This window comes from Simochromis diagramma, unplaced genomic scaffold (genome assembly GCF_900408965.1).
Source record: "Simochromis diagramma unplaced genomic scaffold, fSimDia1.1 OVJJ01000216.1, whole genome shotgun sequence".
Taxonomy (NCBI): Eukaryota; Metazoa; Chordata; class Actinopteri; order Cichliformes; family Cichlidae; genus Simochromis; species Simochromis diagramma.
This window is the reverse complement of record NW_024386883.1, coordinates 3,143,640-3,163,036: the sequence shown is the minus strand read 5'-3', so window position 1 is coordinate 3,163,036 and position 19,397 is coordinate 3,143,640. Positions and strand designations below refer to the sequence as shown.

Below are 19,397 nucleotides of genomic sequence, written 5' to 3'. Positions count from 1 at the left end.
ATTCTGGCTGAGCAGTTGTGCTCATCAGTACGAAAGCACAATCTGCTCATTATGTACATTATTAATGAAGAATTTAATATTAGATGGCTTATCAGTGATTTTATTTATAGTAATTGCATTTCTATAATACATGGGTATTTACATCAGCGCTTGGCAACTGAGGAGAAAAGCAAACCGAAAGCATCATAATGCTGTCTGGAAGGTATGCATATGTGTGTGGGTGTGCAGATTAAGAATGTTTAATAATGCAATACAGCAAATGCGTAAAAAAGAGCTCACATGCAGAAACAAACATACAAGATGACCCGTGAGAGGCGGCAGCTGAATGAAGAGCACATAATAAACACAAGAACATTAAGTTTTAAATGGCCATGCTGCGATATGCACATCTGTAGGCAGAGGTTGAGGAATGATAAGAGAGCAGAAAGGTTATTGTATGAATGAATCACACACAAAATAGTATGATTTTCTGAAAGCACTTGCTATCTTACAGATGTACCTTTAACCACTACTACTAGATGCCTCAACAATTCAACAATATATTTTCCTGTGTGTGTGTGTGTATTTGTATATACGATTATAGCATTCTGCAGAGTTACAGATGTTACAGATACATACATCTACAGACATTTACAGCCAATAGGTTCTCTTTCATTATTATTTCAGTCACACTTTGCCGGGCCAGACAACAACAAACAATTCTGATAAGGTCATATTAATAATTAAGGCACCCACAATAAGGCCAGACTCTCAAGTTCTACAGCTTGTTTCTGTCACAAACTCGATCAGACTCTCTTAATGCCTGAAGTACACTTCACAAAGATTGTCTTTGATTCACTTTTGTGAGCTACAAATACAGGGTAGAGAACAAATTAATGCTAGTCTGTAATAACTATCCAAATAATGACAGTTATTTGACAGAATTACTCAATATGTGAGTGTAAGATAGTTGGATGAAACTGAGAAGACAGATCTGTTTTTTTAAGAACAATGATGGCTGCCTAAAAGCACTGCATTTTGTCTGCACTCCTGGGTAAAAATAACATTACTCATCTAAGCACCCTAGTACCATCGCTTCATAAGGACCAATTGACCCACCTGTTCCCGGTTCACACTCTTCCAGGTCCTCATCATCACTTGGACACTCAGCTGATGCCACCAAAATATCATCAGAGTTCTGTGGCTGAAAGCAAACGGGGAATACAATTTCTTTTTTAACAAATACCCAATAAACATTTTTCTTCATTCAGGCTCACAGACAGTCTCTTTTTTACACTGACTGTCCGGTCTGAGAAAAAAAATCTGCACTATGCAGCACTGTACCGCTTAAGTGTTTGTGCCTGGAGCGACACTAGTAAGACTACAAGTTCAAAATGAGCCCATCAGCAGCTGCTTTTTATCCTTTACCCCACTGGCTGACTTTATGTGTGTGCAAACAATGGAAAAACATCACTGATGGAGACTCTCAATGAGATAAATGCTATATAATTGGGTTTTAAACAATTCTTTTATATCAAATTTGCACAAAAAACCCATATAAAATTCTCACATATATTTAACGAGGATGCAGGATGCACAGTGGGCTCTGGGCAGAGTGGGCAATAGAAGGCTCACTAATGGATTACTTTGATAAATTGAAAATATAGAGAAGACCATTTTAGGATAGCTAGACAAAAGAAATGGAACAAAAAGAGCACTCTGCAGTTTTATTAGGAGAGGCAGTGGCAGTGGGGGTTCTTTAAAACCTCAGGACAAGTCCAACTACTGAAATTTCTCCAATTTGAAGGGTTTTCAGCATATATCACATTCAAATTCTTTGTTTTTATGTGGCCGCTGTATTGTAAAAATACACTAAGCAAGAATGTTATCATTATCCTAATCCTAATACCTTGATGGAAAGTAAGTTATGCAGCGAATTCAGAATCAAACATGCTGGATCAAACCTGTTATTTAATGAATTTATGAAGCATTTTAGCTTACCCATACATTACATTACTCCATACAAGGTTTTATATGCCTAATTCTTTCAGTAATAGCTGATGCAGCGCTAAGAAATTTAATGATGCTGTGAAACACTGAAATTTGTCATGGTGTGAGACTTAAATGTGGTACATTTCATCTCATAACTCCTTTCATGATGATCAGGGGGAAAAGTGTGTTCATGTTCCTAAACCCCTTTAAGGCCTAAAAATCTGAAAAATCTGAAAAATAAGCTTATCATTGTCAAATGTAGAGAAGAACTGGGGATTCTGAAGTGTTCTCTGGTTTTGTGATTGTGTGTTGACTGTCATCTTAGATTCTAGTACTGCAAGTTAAATTTCAAAATGTGCATTAATACAAGATGAATGGAACAGAAACTACAGTACAAGCTAAACATGACAGGGGGATTAAATAAGCTCCAAATGTGTAGACCTGTGCAAGTTTAAACATTTATGTTTTATAAGGTGACACACATAAAGACCGTGCCAAAGTATTACTCAGTTTTGTTCTTATATTAATCACGATTTTGCATTTTTAAAGCCGATTGAGAATGTTAAGGATGCTTAGACATATTAGCAACCTGATAATTGAACAGAAATATAAATTTGTAATTTTGGGAATCACGCACAGCTCCAGATTTCTACAAAGCTAATTAATTAAAAAAAAAAAAATCACTCACTGTTATTGAGCCATGTTTAAAATGGCCTTTTTTCCTACTGCGAAACATGGACAACAGCCTTCACCTTATGAGCTAATTACCTCCCTGTTGTCAGCAAATTAGCACCCCTTTTTAAACTCGCTGACCTTTGAGATGCTCTCACTCAAGCTGGGCGACCGCTGCCTGCGGGTGGTGGTGGTGGCCATCGTGGTGGTCGTTTCCATGATCGTGGTAGACATATCAGACACCGCCAGCGGGGTGACGGAGGTGGTGTCCGTGGTCACCACGGAGAGCGAGTCTCCGACCAGCCGCAGGTTCCCCTCCACCTGTACGCTGGGGTCATTTTCTGCTGCCAGTTTGAGCACCTGGAGACCATTGTAATACAGCCCTGAAATCTGACCCTGGAAGGGTCGCCCTTTGTCAGAACCGCCAATTTTAATGGCTGCCTGGCTGTTAAAGATGGTCAACTGTCTCCCTAAAGTTAGACAGAAACACAGAGAAGGAGATGATGGAAAAGGGGAGAGAACGGCAGAGCACACACAGAGACGGCATATGGGAGATTTTGCACAAGAACATCATCTGAGCCAGGTGGGATTTAGTAATTAATTTGTTTAAAAGCTTATTTAGATGTTAACCCTAAAAAGGGAAATGTTGGTTAGCAGCAAGTTTATAATTTTGACTTTGCACATACAAGAAGAGGAGGCTTAAAGCCTATTTAGATGTTTATTTATGATTTTGAAATGTCACTGAATAAGTTAGCAGCTGCCTGTGGGAAAATGATATTTATATTTGTCTCTTAGCTTTAGAGGGGGAAAAAAGAAGGTGTGAAGATATGTATCTTATGGCTCCTTTTAACAGGTAACTACTAAAATGGCAGTCTTGCCACACATCAGACAGTTTGAAGCCGAATGACAATAAAAATTTGACTCCCTCCTCCCACTGACTTCATCAGCCATTAGGCCATTAAAACATGCTTTTCCGTGGGTTTCCCCCACGGTCCAATTGTTTTACCTCCTCAAAGGGGCAATGATATTCAACAGCACCGCTGTCAGCACCTTTACTGATAAGCAGTGTTACATCTGAGGAGGAGGGCTGCGGTAATGGGCCCAACTCAGGAGAATACTTATTAGCAAAGTTAATGGCTGCAAACAGTGATCTACTTTAACAGCCTGTCAGGGTTGTTTTGTTGCAGCAAAAAAAAATTCAGCTTGGGAGTCTGATGTGCTCGTTGTAGTACAATGCAAGGCAGCACAAGATTACAGGGAACAAGAAAAAGGGAAAGAGGTTCATTGGGGTGAACACATCCTGAAGCTGTGGTTTAAAATATGGTTCAGTTATTAGGAACAAAGCCTAGTCAGCTTATGTCCAGTGTTAGCTTCACTGGTATTAATGAAAACGTTACACAGCATTTTAATGATATTTATGTAGAATAATTACACACAGTATCTAATTACACACAGTGGTTAAGAGGGATGATAGAGGGTTAGACAAGGGTTATGCGCTTTTAGTTAATTTAGTTTAAAATCTTTGTTAAGGTGCAGCCTCTCCACAAGGTATAAGGATGACAAAAAGAAATGGCAAGCACGCCATATCCGTTTGCTTCCACACTCATTTTCTTCTGCTTAAAGCTATACTGTGGCCATTAAAATTCATAGCCGGTACAAGTTCCAATTAAAATGGAAATGTATACGTCTGGGTAACCTGCACTTTGTCACCCTTGTCTTCTGGCACTGCACCTCTCAGGAGGGGAAGTTTATTTACTAGTTATTTCAAGGGTTAATTAATTAATTAATCAATTATATTTTTACCTTTATCGAGTAGCCACTCGTCAACTACCCGACCAAGTCTGTATGGGATTCTTTGCCTAGCAATAGCCAGTCGTTCATTATCATAGTGTCCTTCAAAGAATTTGGAGAGACAGATTAAAGGTTAAAGTCTGCAAGCTGAAACATCACATGGTTAGAAACAAAGTTATAACGGCTAACATTTTTAACAAGTTATCAATTTTAACTCAGCTGTGAGTTAAAAGAAACTTGAGCTTTACTTAGTGTTATCTAGTTATTATGAGTAACACTGTTAATGCTAATTAGACGTTTAGGCTATTTATAATGTGCTACTCTAGTTAGTGTTATTTAGCTATTTTTTTTTCCAAGCAAAGCATCGTCTTCAGTAATTACCAATTACAGACGAATAATTTTATGTACTTTATAAAACAGACGTTCATTCATAAGAAACAACCAATCAAATCAGGAAAACAGTTGCATTTAGACAGTGATAAAAAGTCATGTAGTTAGAGTAGGAGCATATGAATTTGATTGCATTCACAGAGAGCCAAAGTCTCGCTCACTTCAGTGCCAAAATGCATTTTTCCAATGCAGCGCATGGTATACATGCAGTGTTTTTACTCGAGCTCCCAGAAGGCAGTGACAGTATGTCAACATCAAAGGCTTATGGGAGTTGCAATTTTAAGTCTCTTTGGTGTTCATTCATTCATTGTCTTGTTCATTTATTTGAGCGAGACACAAACAGTTCCCCGGTGAGACAGGACTTCAGCTCTCTTTTAAACACATGCAAATGCAAAACAAATAAATTAAAATAAAACAAGAACAAGCAACATACAGTAATTACAGTATGAATTGTTTCTAGACATTAGGAGAGCCCAGATTTTTATTTAGACCTAGCACCGAGGAATTTCTATCAATCATCAGCCACAGGGTCACTAAAACTGATAGTAAATTATTGTGACATTATTTTGTTCCATTCACATTCTGTTGAGATTATTATTTGCAAACATTTTCAACAAATTTGTAATTAATACAAATATGAATAATTATTAGAATCTAAAGTAAACCATTACAGCACAACAATGAAAAGGCAGTTAAATGCCTGGTTATACTGTAAGCTGTAATATAGTGAAGATGTTAAAATATGTTTGCCTTTTTTTTCCTCAAACAAATTGCCAGAAAAAAATACTCCATGATATTTGATATCTATTTAAGGCACAAGAAACTTGTGCGATGTGCACTCCCTATTTCTAACTATTCTATGCATTGCCATGTGAAATGTTTCAAATATCACTGATTGCTGAGTGGGAGCTGACATAAAGGTGCACACCATCTTCATTACCCAATTGCATGCATGCATGTGCCCTCGTGTTATATGCATCTGTGATTTGAACACCAGCTGGAGGCATAGAAAAGATGTGGTTTGTGTCCCACTATGCCAGCTGGTGCACCTGCTCTGAATAAGGTTAATTGGTAGATTGGTTCAGGACAGGTTAAAGCACAGCCAGTTATGATCATTTTATGTATGTATCTTTTCTTTTTTGGCTCCATGTATATGTTGTGTGCACACAGTTGAGTGATTTTTACTCACTATGATAAGTTACCACACATAAAATAAAACTGTTATATAACTTATCATTATAACAGTCTCCCTTTAGTGAATCTACACTATTTTGTATCTAATAACAGACAGATTAAGTATGATCAAGCATGATCACAGCCACATTTTGAATGTCAGCAAGAATTTGTCAAGTGAATATTTATTGAAAACAACACTATCATATAAATTTAAGGCTAGCAGTTCATACATTCACAGATAAAACACTGCTATATTTACGGCAGCAGCTGATGAAAATACCTGAATTGCTAAACTCAAAAAGGCAGCTTTAAGGAGATTTACTCATTTCAAACTATTATATTTTTACACAAACACATAATTTTTAGTTGCATGAGGCAACTTTAATAGATCTCTTATAAACTGATAAAATAACCACGCAGGAACACTGAATTAAAATTATCCACTGGGCAAACTGCCAAGGCAGAAATAGGCAGACATGCAACCCTTTCTCTCTGATCCAGAAGTTTCATGCTGTCTTACTATGGGTGTAATAACTCCAAAGTTTGTCCTGTTAACCTTACCTGGTGGATAACGCTCAATGACTGGATGGTTGTCCACCTGGAGAGTGGCATTGCCACCACTGCGTGTGAAGCGTACAACATGGTACTTGCCATCATTAACTATGACAGCAGGCTCATCAATAGTGATGTCATCTGTCCCCACATTGAAGATGACACCAATGTTTCCTTGATCCTGCACAAAAACAAGAATGAACGTGACTCATTAGGCAAATGACAGACGCGGTAGGAAAAGCGAGCATTGCCACAAATGGGTTTGGGGAAAGCCCAAGATAGTGAAACATGTTGAGCAATCACTTAAAAATAAATGAAAGTAAGGGCTAACCCTACTTAGAGGTATTCCTCTGCTTCTCAGGGCCTGTACTTTGAGCCTTAGGGCATTTGCCCTGGGGGGCATTATGCCCCACTTCAATCTGCTGCTGGATATCACTATTAAGAGCATATAACACAGGTTGAACAATACAGTGTCAGTTGTGGATGATAAAATAGTAATTATTGCTAGTATTTATTTATGCATTTATTTTACAGCTTAGCAGATTGTCGTGCCGTTTGGCGTGTATTATTAAATTATATTTAATATTGATATTTGCTTTGTACATCAAAAGAACTGTTTTAATTAAATTGGTGATGTTTATCTTTTTATAATATTTTTCACACTTTTCTGACTAAAGAGACAATGGCTTGACAAGTTTAATCTATCTGCTTGTCAGGCCAGGAACCTTGTTTAAACGGAAACCCATATCCTTTGTGACATGGGCAGTATGTTTAGTTCTTTCTTTAGGGTTCAGTGCCATTTCCCCTCAGCAGCCAGCTCCACTTTCCTGATGTGGATCACTCTTGACAGAATCCTGCTGTTTCTCTTTTGGTTGACCAACTTCTCACCCTGTCAGCCTCTACCTACTCCTGCCAACCTTCCTCAAAGGTCAAATCTGCTTCTCAAACTACCCTTTGTTTGGTACTAATAAGAAACATTGGAAGCAAACTCTGTGGGGTCTCTGTGCCTGTCTGGCCCTTGTACGTTCACTGCCTCGCAGTCATTTTAAATGCAAGCCAAGGACAAAGTGCTAAGGTGGTTATAATAGACATAGTGAGAAACAACACATAAAGCTGCGGGGCCACTTTCCCTCGACTTATAGGGGGACGCACTAACCTTTAATGCTGGTTTAATACAGAAGTAAGTAAGTAAGTAGAAAAGGTGGAGAAATAAATCAAAAGACCATACTTATTTCATTGTAGACCAGAGACTATGCAATGTGATATTATGATATGTATAACACATGCAGTAATATTCTACTTTTATCCCACCCCATAACATGTGTATCTCAAATGTTTACAGTCAAGGACAAAAAAATCTGAAGGTTCTTATTCAAACAATCTCGACTCCTGCAGCTGGTTACACCGTATTAGACCTTGAACCAGCGAGGAAAGACGAGGTAAAGAGTGAAAATGACTGGAGTTGTGTTTTATTTGAATAAAATCTTGCAAACTGCTGGCCTTCCATGCTATGATGTGCACAATATCTACTGGCCTTACAGCCATTATGTAAATATGTTCAACAGTGGGCCTTGCATTGCAATTGGATTCCCTGCCTCTACTGTCAGAAATGAGCTGCACAGCTTATTCCTTGACATGCACCATTTCATATAACTGATTGTTCCCCTTTTCTTCTACCTCCAGTACTGCATTACTGACTCAAAGGCTAAAAATTCAAATACGTAGACTTCTTTTCCTTCCTTGATGGTGTGATGTAAAACCTGTCTCGGTGCTTTGCTCTTACCCTCTAATCACATGTAAAACCATTCGAGAAACCTTTTGAATTTGAAATAATTATTCTTGCTGACATGGCTGGTGTTAAGTACAGAAGTTTTAAGGATTGTTATCTTTTTATGCTTTCTAAAATCACTTGAAAGCCATCATGAACTCATGAACAGGTGAATATGTGCAATTGAATTGAATTATGATCCCTGAACAAAAGCTGGACAGTTAAAGTCACACAAATGTCACAGAACATGTACACCCCTTCAAGACAAAGGTGTACCCACTTACAAGTACTTCATGTGAGCTTAATTAGTCATGGAGTTAATGCAGGTTAGCAGGAACCTTGTTAGTAAAGAACAAAGACACAGTTTGGCAAATGAGAAATCTTTTAAATGCCTTTTGATACGCACTTACTATAAATTCCTTATATTTTTTATTGTCAGTGTTATCCTTTATATTTTCTTTGTATACTTATCTGTAACCTAAATGGACAACTTTGGATGTCGGTAGTTTAAATATTCCTCCGATGATGCAAACTGATGAGTAGTCATTAGGCAGCTACAGGGTAGTGCGACCTCAGGTCAAATTTCAACTCGTGTCCTCTGGACAACAATTAAAATCTCCAGGGCCAGAAGAGTCTGCCTGGGGGTCCTTATGGCTTTAAAAAGTGCTGCTCCTATTTTGCTTACTCAGTCTTAGAGAGTGATTGCAAAATAGCCCTGAAGCACCTTTTGACAGTTGGCAAAGCAACACTAATGCACCCCGGTTTTTGTAAACAAAAGCTTGGCCATTCTAGTCAACACATTCTCACTCCCAACTTATCACATACTGATGCTTGGTCATGACCCATCACATTTTTACTCACTGCCCTTTAGCATCATTTTTTCAGTGTGCAGGGTAAAGCATTTTCCAGATAAAATACAAAATTGAAGGCAATGTGGTGCTGAAGCAAGCATTTTGTGAGTCGACCCTTATAGAACCCCATAATACAAAACTTTTAGCACAAATAAACTTATCTGCAGCCTGGAAAAGCATTTTTCATTCCTCTCAGTGTACTTAACAGAACAGACAAACAGATAATACAGACAGCAACATGAATATAGCATATTTCAAGATTTATATGTGCAAGGGTGCAGAGTGCCAGATTTTTGAATGATTGTGGAAGAAATAAGGAATGGATAACTGGCCACTATAAACACAGCATTATGATAACTGCATTGAGTTTATATAAAGGCTTAAAGTTATATATTATTATGGGTGTGGTTATTTTATCTGACTGACATTAACTCGTTGACTGTGACATCACTTCCTTAACTGCAAAGTGGTTTTTAATGCCCATGTAACTGTATGAAGTGCATTTTCTTGCACACTCACTAAACTGTTTCGACACCCGCTCTGATGGACTGTTACTTTTCTCCCAAAGATTTTTCATTCCTGTATCTCATCTAACCTGCTACTGACTATAATTCACATGAGGGAAAAAGTACTGATTCTTATAAGGATATGTGATTTCAAGAATTTGCAGCTTCTTCAGATGAAATGATGACGTGACAAAATGAATTAAAAGAGTTACAGCACTAACAGTTCTTCTGTGATAATACATCGCTGCTGCCTGATATATTTTTAAACGGAGCACAGAGTGGACCGATCATGATTCTTTTAACACCACCAGCATATCTGTCTGTCTCGGTTTGTCACCAGCCAAATGTTTGTCTCTGAATTGGCTTGCTTTACTATACTCTCTACTAGAGACTTTTTAGAGGTGGGTGGGAGCCTGCGACAATACTGTTGGGATTTTAGAGTCTTCAAATCTTTCTCAGAAATATAGAAATGATAAAATGTGCTTCAATCAGGTGTGTCGCTGTGGTCAGGGGTAAGGTTTCCATTAATTTCTGATGGAAACGACACATCTTAAATGAAGGAAACTGAGCTATAAAATTTCAAAGATTATGAAAGACACTGATTCCCAACTAAAATAAGTTCTGCATAAAAATGTGTAATTATTACTGTAAAATATATTCTGGCTATATAGCCAAATGGCTTATCACCTTAATAATATTGGGAGAGGAGTGAGATTAAGGAATCACTGAGGTCCACCCAAATCTCATCCAGTAAGTTGATCTTTTGCTCTTGAAGCACTGCTTTAACAATTCTAATAGTCTCCATTTTGCACAGTGTATTTTCTGTTTTGTTTCATCTTTTAGTCACTCATTAAAAACATGACCATTTGAAAATAGCATTAGCCACTCTGATGTGCTCTCAACTGAATACGGTGATGGTTTGCTGCTTTTGTGCAGAATAATTGGTCTTTTAAGCTGGTGTATGTACCGTGTTCAAAGTCATATTTTTGAGCTAACCATGTGACCAGTTTATTACAGCAATCTTCAGCAGCTCTGAAATCCCACTGTAATTATTCATCACAGTGGTAGTTTTGAATGAAAGGGGTGAAATCTGAAGAAAATCGAAACCATAAAAAGCTCATATCATTTGTTTCCTTTACTATTTTCAACTGTTATTCAAGCCAGCTTTGCTCTCAGTCGTCCTCTTCTGCAGAGGGCAAATTCCAGCGTGGAGACAGAATGAGATAAAAAGAAGAATTAACACTAAAGCAGAATACATTAAAACAAATCACAACTTATGTCTCTACAAAACAAGAAGGTGTGAAATTGTTGGGAAACTAAAAAAAGATTTCAACATCACCTGAACTGCTTTGGATTTCCCTCCGCTGAGCAGTAATAAGGTGTCAAACTCAGCAATCTGTCTGTGCGCAAGGACTTGGCAGATGCTAGGAAAAATGTTTTCACCTCACTTTGCACGCAGGCAGGAATCCTTGCATTTACTAGCAACAGTCTACGGCTGGCAAGGTCAGATTCAGACATTTAAAACTGGAAATGCAATTTAAATGAGGCGATTTAAAAAACAAACAAACATCCAGGGCAGGATTTTTGGACCAAAACATGTCAAGTAAATGACATGTGAAGGAAAAACACTTTTGCTTAAATGTTCAACACTACAGTTTTTATCTGTTTTTTCAGTATAATGTGATATATGTGCAAATTACAATTAGCAGAATATCCGTTAAAACAAAAATATGTATTTGGTTTGGTAGGACGAATGTGATGCCCCCCTTCTTTCCCCTTGCGCTGCACTCAGAGTTAAGATTAAGAGTCAATGTGGTGTGGAAAATGAGGAGATGCTGACAAGCACACTCAAAAAATTGAAATTGGGTGGTTGTTACATGTACAAGATTCAAACTTGTAATTTGAACTAAATAATTTCATGTTTCTATGGTGAACGTAATTAAATCATGTAGCATCTGCATGAAATTCTGCAACTTAATTTGTTCTTGTTGAGATGACATGATACAATCTAGTCAGAGTGGTTAGTTGCCAAATTTCGCTCTACATAAATAAATCACTTCAAGTCAATGTAAGTATACTACGTTGATCCAACGTAATCTGATTACATTAAACCACCAAATGCCAAATGTGTTGGTGTGACATGGTCAAAAATTGGTTATTTTACTTGGTTAAATCACGTGGTTAAATTGTGTTCATCCAACAACAGATTTTGTGCATGATGTTTTTTATTCTAGTCTTTTACCTGCTTCTGTGTGTTGTATTTGCACCAAAAAGTTCAATATTAGATCAAATGAGTCCAATAAATCAGGTAGAAAGTACTTTTCCACACTTAACAGCAGGTACTTTAATACAGAGACTGATATTACAATTCAAATTCCTTTTAGAATAAAAATGATATGAATAAAAGAGGCGCACACATAATTCACAACTGGTTTCAGAAGGGTCATAAAAACTTTTTCATCAGAAGACTTATTTGTTATTTTTTTTTGGAATATAAACAATTCAATCAGATTGTTTTCAGGCTGGGTTCTTTCTGCACATGGGGTCCATTCGTCTTTGCTTCTGCCAATGCCCAAAACAGTAATGTAAATGTGTGGTTATGCATGCCCAAAACGGCAGCTTCTGAGCTGAACTGGTCCCCTGGAACGGACACTAGCTGTCTTCAGGGAGCTGATCAGACACGTGCCACAGATTAGATTAGCCACTGAGGACATATTCATTACTTTAGTGGATATGACACTAAGTGCGTGTGCATCCACACATGCAAACACCAGACAGCTGACCTCAAAGCTTCCTAATCAGAATGAATCCAATTCAAATGAGAAATAATAATTAAAAATAAGAGGAGCCAAAGTTTTGCTTTCAAAGGTCAGATTTGTAATCTTATAAAGGCTTTTTTTTCCTTTTAGTGTTTACCACAAAAGTGTCTGCTAATAAGATAGCAACTTCGAGTTACGAGTTTTGTCAACAGATGTGATTTTAATTATTACACCATTCACAGACGTTTGACAGATCTCCCTTCTGGTTTTCATCACGGCACACCTGTCCTGTGGCTCCATACTAAAAAGCCTGATTTCCCTCCAGAAAAAGGCACCATTGCAGGCAGATGCTGAGGCGCCACTTGGCTTCAACGACCACACACACACAGGCACGCAAACACATATCCACACACGTGTTCATCACCAGAAAATATCTCGTAGTCTGCTGACGTGCGTGCGCCTCTTCTCCTTCTTGTACTTGTGATTTATTAATTCCTATTTTATTCCAATATTTGGACTCAGATGCCACTAATCGGTGAATCACACAAGCTGTGATGCTTCTGCGCCAAGTTAGAATAAGGACAAAGTCTAGTTAAAACGTCATTTAAAAATAGACCGAGAGGTTTAGTTATATCCATTTCATTTAATTAAGATTAGAGCATTAGAACTCCACCAGCAAATGTGAGTTTGCTTCCTGTTTTTTTGGGCCTTCATCAGCTTATCTGGAGAGAAATGATGATATGCGACTTACAAGTTTATTCATATAAAACTTTGGCACCTTAGCCGTCTTTTTCTTCCTCTTTTTGTAGCTGTAACTATTTCTGCGCTGTCTATATTTATTTAACTGCTCATGGAAATGCTGCCAGTATGACAGCAACCACGTACTGTTCACATACGTAAAGGCTGAAAATACTGCAATCGGCATCAGGAACAGCTTACCAGTTTATCGATAGAATAACACGCTCTGTGGCAACTCGTGAGGGAAGCTGAAATCTCTTGTTAGGGTTTCCCTTTAAGAACCCCTGAGTTACATGGCTGCCTTGTTGTCGGAAGCTGGTGAGCATTTGAGAAGTAGCTGTAGCCGCTCTGAAGCACATGATGACATCATAGTTACTGTAATCTACACCCTCCAAAAAAGCTCTGTGCATATGCGCAGTGCCAACAGATATCCAAATGTTGTGAATCATTTTGCAGAAAGGTCATGTGATGTTATCCTGACGTCTCTTTCTCTGCCTCCTCAACATGCAGACCTGGCCTGAATAATAAAGGTTAACACTTAAGAAGCCACAGCAGCATTTTTTTTTAAACTTTTGAATAAAAAGTTCACATTTCAGTGTAGTGACGTTCATTTCATGGTTTCATTTGTTTCTAACTATGTATGTACATGTTGTTCGGGCATTCAAATAGTTGCTGTTGCACTCTTCTGTTTGCAGACAGAGTAGACTAATTTGAACAGTTCTGATAGGCTTCACACCTCACACAGACCAGATTTCCATGACATACAAAGTATGTTGTCCTTTTCGCCTCCTAAACCAATCACAATGCTTCTTTATAACCATATTTGCAAAGTGTGACATTAAATAGCACAATATGAATGACCATAAATGCTATTAAGGATAATTTATTCTACACAGAAAGTCTGCTCTCGTATAATCACAACATGATTTTAAGCTCATGAATACAGGATGCAGGTGGTATGAGCAGACTCACTCGGAGAAGGAAATAAAATGAATAGAAAAAGTATCTTAAAATCTCTCTGGGTAATCATTCTTACATTTTCTGTCTAAGTAACTCCACTTGTAATATTTAGAAACCAGAAAAAGAATGAGCATAGTATTCAGAGTGTTCAGAGCCGCAGGTCATATGTATGAAATATTTAAATTCTAATCTCCTTTAAGTGTTTTTTTTTAATCTATCATAGCAGTGTGATACCATACCAGTCTTCCCTTTTTGTGACTTAAAGCCACACAGATTCACGTTCTTACTATGTGCAGCTGAAGATAGTCTCCAAGCCCATGGGTGCTCTCCACTCGCACCAAGATGGCATCCTTCTGCTGAGTGCTGAAGCCCACGGCTAAGCGGTCAGCTCGGGTGCTCGGGCGCTCATTGGGGGCCCAGGTGAATGTGATGAGAGCTCCGCCTTTCCCGAAGATATACGTGGTGCCAGCTGGGAACAGAGGCAATAAGGAAAAGATGAGAGGACAGACAGTAGCCAGAGACACTTTTAAAAACAGGCAGCATTTTTAACATAATTAGTTCTGCTTTATCAGGTGTCTTCCCTTAGCCTTGGTTCTTTTAACTAATTTAACATTTGTTAGTTTTTAGGTTTTTTTTTCTGGACATACCAATCCTTATTATAAAGAGATGAGATTTCAGGTCTCTCTTTCCTTGCACGAACACTACCTTTCATTTTTCAAAATCATGCCATAGGCAGAGAAAAACTTCAACCAAAGATGGGAGATTTATTAAAGAAACCCACTCATGAATCTCCATTAAATAGCCTGAACTACTCATTTTGATAAAGCTTTGCTTTCACAGATGTAAACTTCTCTTGCACCATGGAAATCCAGAAACTAGCGGCATCTTTTGTCCCTGTACCTTCTTGGTTTTTGAAAGATAAGGATGATATTCTGGACAGTTCAGTTTGTTTTTTATCATTTAGCCAACCATTTAATAATCACAGTTAAAATGCATCGCAAACACTTGATATTAATACAAAATAGCAGCTAGTGTAGAATCTAACAGGTGCATGAGAACGAAATATATCTGCTTGAACCTTTACTGTGGAAGTCTTTCCTCTGTGCTCAGCAAGATTTTTGTCTCCTTGAGATAAACAACATAAACAACATTTGCCTTGCTTAAATTGCAGAATCCATATGCTGATCAGCCTGTACATATGACACCTCTTGTGACACCTGTTACATTTTCCTAAATTCAAAAAAAAACTAACAGACTGCACAATGGCATTTCAACAACAATTTGCTAAATTCTTTCATTTGTGTACTTTAAGCCATTTAATATAATCCACACAGCTTTCATAGTTTAAATGTGGAAAATCTAAGTGAGAACCAAGCGCTGTCCGCAGGTTACAAAGTTACACAAAGGCAGTGAGGATAGTGAGGTCACTGTAATACGTGGCCATAGCAGAAATGAGAATTACTTCAGAAAGTACAAATAAACTCGTGTTGGATCGTTTCAGCAACTGAAACCTAAGAGCTGGTTTCAAGACTGGTGGTTTTCAATGCCCGAATCTCTCAAAGATTTAAGTATAGAAGCTCAGAGAAACACTTGAGACAAAATTGTAGCCTCAATGTCAACCTTCTACAAAGACTCCACTCTTCAGCGTAATGGGCACTCACCATACAGGTTTCCTATTGACAGGATCAAGCTGCTGGTTGGATGCTTTCTTAACATTAAACGCCTAATCCAAATGCTGAAAAACATCCTGTGCTGGCTTTGAATTTAAATTAAAAGGGCAGGTTCTCTGACAGCAATTATTTTAAAACAAAATTATTTCTTACTGAGGTAATCTTAATTAATGTCAGGGATTTGCAGTCGAATATGAGTCAGTGACATTAGTCACATCAAAGAGCGGTTTTATTGGCTTCTTCCTTTCAGTTAATGTTATTCACAGCTGGCCTCTTAGTCTCCTCTTCCCAAATTACTTTTGAGAAGACTGAAAAGGTTTGTGTGTCCTTGTAGATTCGTCTCTTCTTCTTAGATTACTTTTCTTTGCAGAATTTTGCATGGGGACTTTGTTATTTTTCACAGTGATGTGTAATGGGCTTCTAGATTCATTTTCAAACCACTATCTTGCTTACTATGCCCGTGTCTTATTGTGTCTTAAACAAAATATAGGTTACGAATCACAGCCGTAACAACTCTGCGATGGGCCCCGGGGCAGATACGGTGTTTTTTTTTAGGTTCCTACTGCCAGCAACCAAAGCAGGATCTCTCTCTCACACACACACAGACACACAATGTATATTTGTGTAAAAAAATATTACATAGTATAGTAGCAGTAACACTAATATCAATAACATGGTTCCAGCTTTTGATCAGAACCACGGATAAAAGCATTCGAAGGAACAGACACATTTAAATAAGCTCATGCTATAAACTTGCACCATCTTCCAAAAGCCCAAAACAGATTCAGCCTCGCGAAAATCATATAAAAACATCTGTAATGTGTGTAAGCATGGAACAAACGAGAGAAACCCATTAACCACAGATCGTCACAGACTTATTTATAGGACTCCTCATTCACAATCGTTTCCTATGGTCCAGCTTCTAGATACATCATGCACACATATTACAGTATTATTTGCATATTTCCAGCCTATAAATGAGAACAATGTTTCAGTGCTCTATAAAAACGCAAACTACTCACCAACCCAACTTTATCTTTCGGACCTTGCGCTCACTGACAACACTGCTTAAACCCAGAGTCCTGCAGGTATACTCATCCTGTTCTCTCCTTCCTCTTTTCAACCGTACTTTAAAAAAAATTGTCCTGCTAAACATAATTTACAACAGCATCACAGGGGATGTAAACAGGTTCGCCTGCATCAACCACAAATGACAGAGAGAAAGGCCAGAAAAAAGCAAACAAACATAAAATAATCAAAGATTTCCCAGCATACCTCTGTGCCATCAAAATGCATTTAGAAAAGGTTTCTGTTTTAATCAGTGGAGAGTAAATATTTGCAGAGCTAAAATTCAATTAATAAAGAAAATGTATACTGCATAAACGAGCTTCGGTCCAAAAGATAAAACTGTGAATTTAAAATATTAGCAGGACTAATTATCTGGTAACTATGCCAACTAGCCCCCACCTCACATCCTCTGGGCCTCGGGGTATTGTCCCAACTGCCCCAACGGATGCTACGCCTTTGTTATGAAAACAACATAGCATTATGAGGGCATATGGTAATAAATTCTATCAGCCCTACAACATATAGTGCAGTACTTGTGCAGATAGTCTACTTGCCTATAAGGAGTTCCAAACTAGCACTTCACCACATACTCAGCCAAAATCAAACACTGCTGGTATTTGTTGGAGGACCATAATGCTGCAGTTGATTATATCATACAAGCCTTCATGATTCCTAGCTCTGTTTACTCTTGTGAAAGCAAACAAAGAGCAGCCAAGCCACGGTGTGGTCAGTCCACATGTTCGGAGACCCCATTTCATATCAGGCCTCTTTTCAAATTTCACTGTGCTGTATAAGCCAGGACACCTCTTTAAAAGTATACTCAAGAGGCTTAAGCCTCATGCACTTCTTGTTCCCAGTTTTAGAAGTCTAAATACCGGTCTTTGGTCGATCGCTGCATCACATTTAATAGTGTGGTGAGTACAAATGTCACCAAATGTCATCAGAAAAATGTGGGGGATTTTGGTTATAGCTAAATAACAACAAAATTCTACAAAAATGTAGATTTATGAAAGAAAATCATATTTTAGCAAAGCAATAGATGACATCTTCATTCTATTCAAATACGACAAAGTCATGCTTAATTACCAGATAAGTCATCTCATGTGAAAACAGCAATTTAACCTGTAGTCTTTCACTGTAACTGTGTTGAGAAGTTAGAAAATTATATCTGCCTGTTATTATATACTCAGCTAAAATATAACTGACATGTTCACATGTAGGCTAATGTACACGGCAGAGCTGCCATGTATTGTTCACTGTAATTATTCATTCTTTCCATACTGGGTGCAGCAAAACCTAAATGATATTAATGCAAGTGACGGTGAACAACACTGACAGATGTGCTGAGGGAAAGTTCAGACGCAGCTACTAACTGACTCCAGCAGACTGAATTAGTCAAGTGGATATCTTCCAAGGCTACAGGGCTTTTAACTGCGAGTGTTTACTCGCTAAGCCGCAGTGGATGGATAATAACAAAATAAAAGGGAGTTGGAACAAAGAAGAGTATCGGTAGATACCCTCTTGATTCAGCTAACGCCTACGCATAAAACCGTGTATTAATTTTATCATTAGTTCAGATTGGTATCAGGAGTGATTTCGTATATTTTAATGGATTCTTCTCGGCTAAAATACAGCAGACCAAAAATCCAATCCAGTCTTTACTGTACTCAATTACACGTGACCAAATTTCCGAATAACTAAGCTAAAGCTCATTAACCAAATGGTCTTGAAGTACAACACTTGATATTGGGTGACTGCTTATTAATTATGGACCTATGGAAGTGTATTTCGGAAATTAGGAAATTTCAATTAAGTCTGCTGGAAGAAGGGATTTCTTTGTGAGCAGTACACACTGATGAGATAAACAAAAACAACAAAAACTCTCAGTCTTTAATCTCAGAAATGATTTCCCCCCGTCAAGGAAACGTCTCACTACAAATGGTTTCCAAACACAAACATTTAGTTTGCTGTTGGGATCACAGAAAACAGACAGAGCAGAAAGGCGAACAAAGGTAGCAAGCACTCCTTGTGTGTGCATCAAAAAATATAGAATATTAATACACCTGCACAGAAACACCTGTCTATAGATAGCAGTAACTCCTGAATTAGTCATAACATTAAAGCATTTCAATACACCTTTCTGCCTTCCTGTTCCGTCTCCTCTTATCTCTTCTTTTCCGTGGCTGAGCTCCATCAACGAAAGCACACATAAAATCAAAATTATTTCTATAAACATCACAATTTGTTGCTTTGAAACAGCTCCCTGCTCGCTCGCTCTCTGCCGACTACCTCATGGGAGTTCTCCGCTCTTGTCTTGTGGCTGTACATTGCATCTGTGCTTTAATAACAAGGCATCCTTGGAGATTCTCAACTGCAAAGTGTTCACTGTATATCACATCATTATTAGTTTGCAGCTGTGGCAATTAACTATATTTTACACAGGCACTGCAATGCTCCTGCTGTCTACTATATTATATATGGGAATAATAATAAAGCGATGGAGCATATTCACTGTGCAAATCAAA

At 38.0% G+C, this 19,397-nt stretch overlaps 1 protein-coding gene across 10 annotated transcripts in view; it reads right to left on the bottom strand.

The window, feature by feature from the left end:
- The window catches only part of nrxn2a (neurexin 2a), a 127,765-nt gene that overhangs the window by 2,633 nt on the left and 105,735 nt on the right, over window positions 1-19,397 (bottom strand). For 7 of the 10 annotated variants that reach the window (XM_040033041.1, XM_040033043.1, XM_040033050.1 and 4 more), the window contains 5 exons: window positions 14,422-14,603; window positions 6,562-6,733; window positions 4,447-4,536; window positions 2,785-3,113; window positions 1,099-1,183 (listed from right to left, as the gene is read on the bottom strand). In XM_040033041.1, coding sequence (XP_039888975.1) covers window positions 1,099-1,183; window positions 2,785-3,113; window positions 4,447-4,536; window positions 6,562-6,733; window positions 14,422-14,603 — 858 coding nt within the window. The remainder of the gene's footprint in view (window positions 1-1,098; window positions 1,184-2,784; window positions 3,114-4,446; window positions 4,537-6,561; window positions 6,734-14,421; window positions 14,604-19,397) is intronic. The other 3 variants (XM_040033047.1, XM_040033048.1, XM_040033046.1) reach the window with 1 other exon arrangement.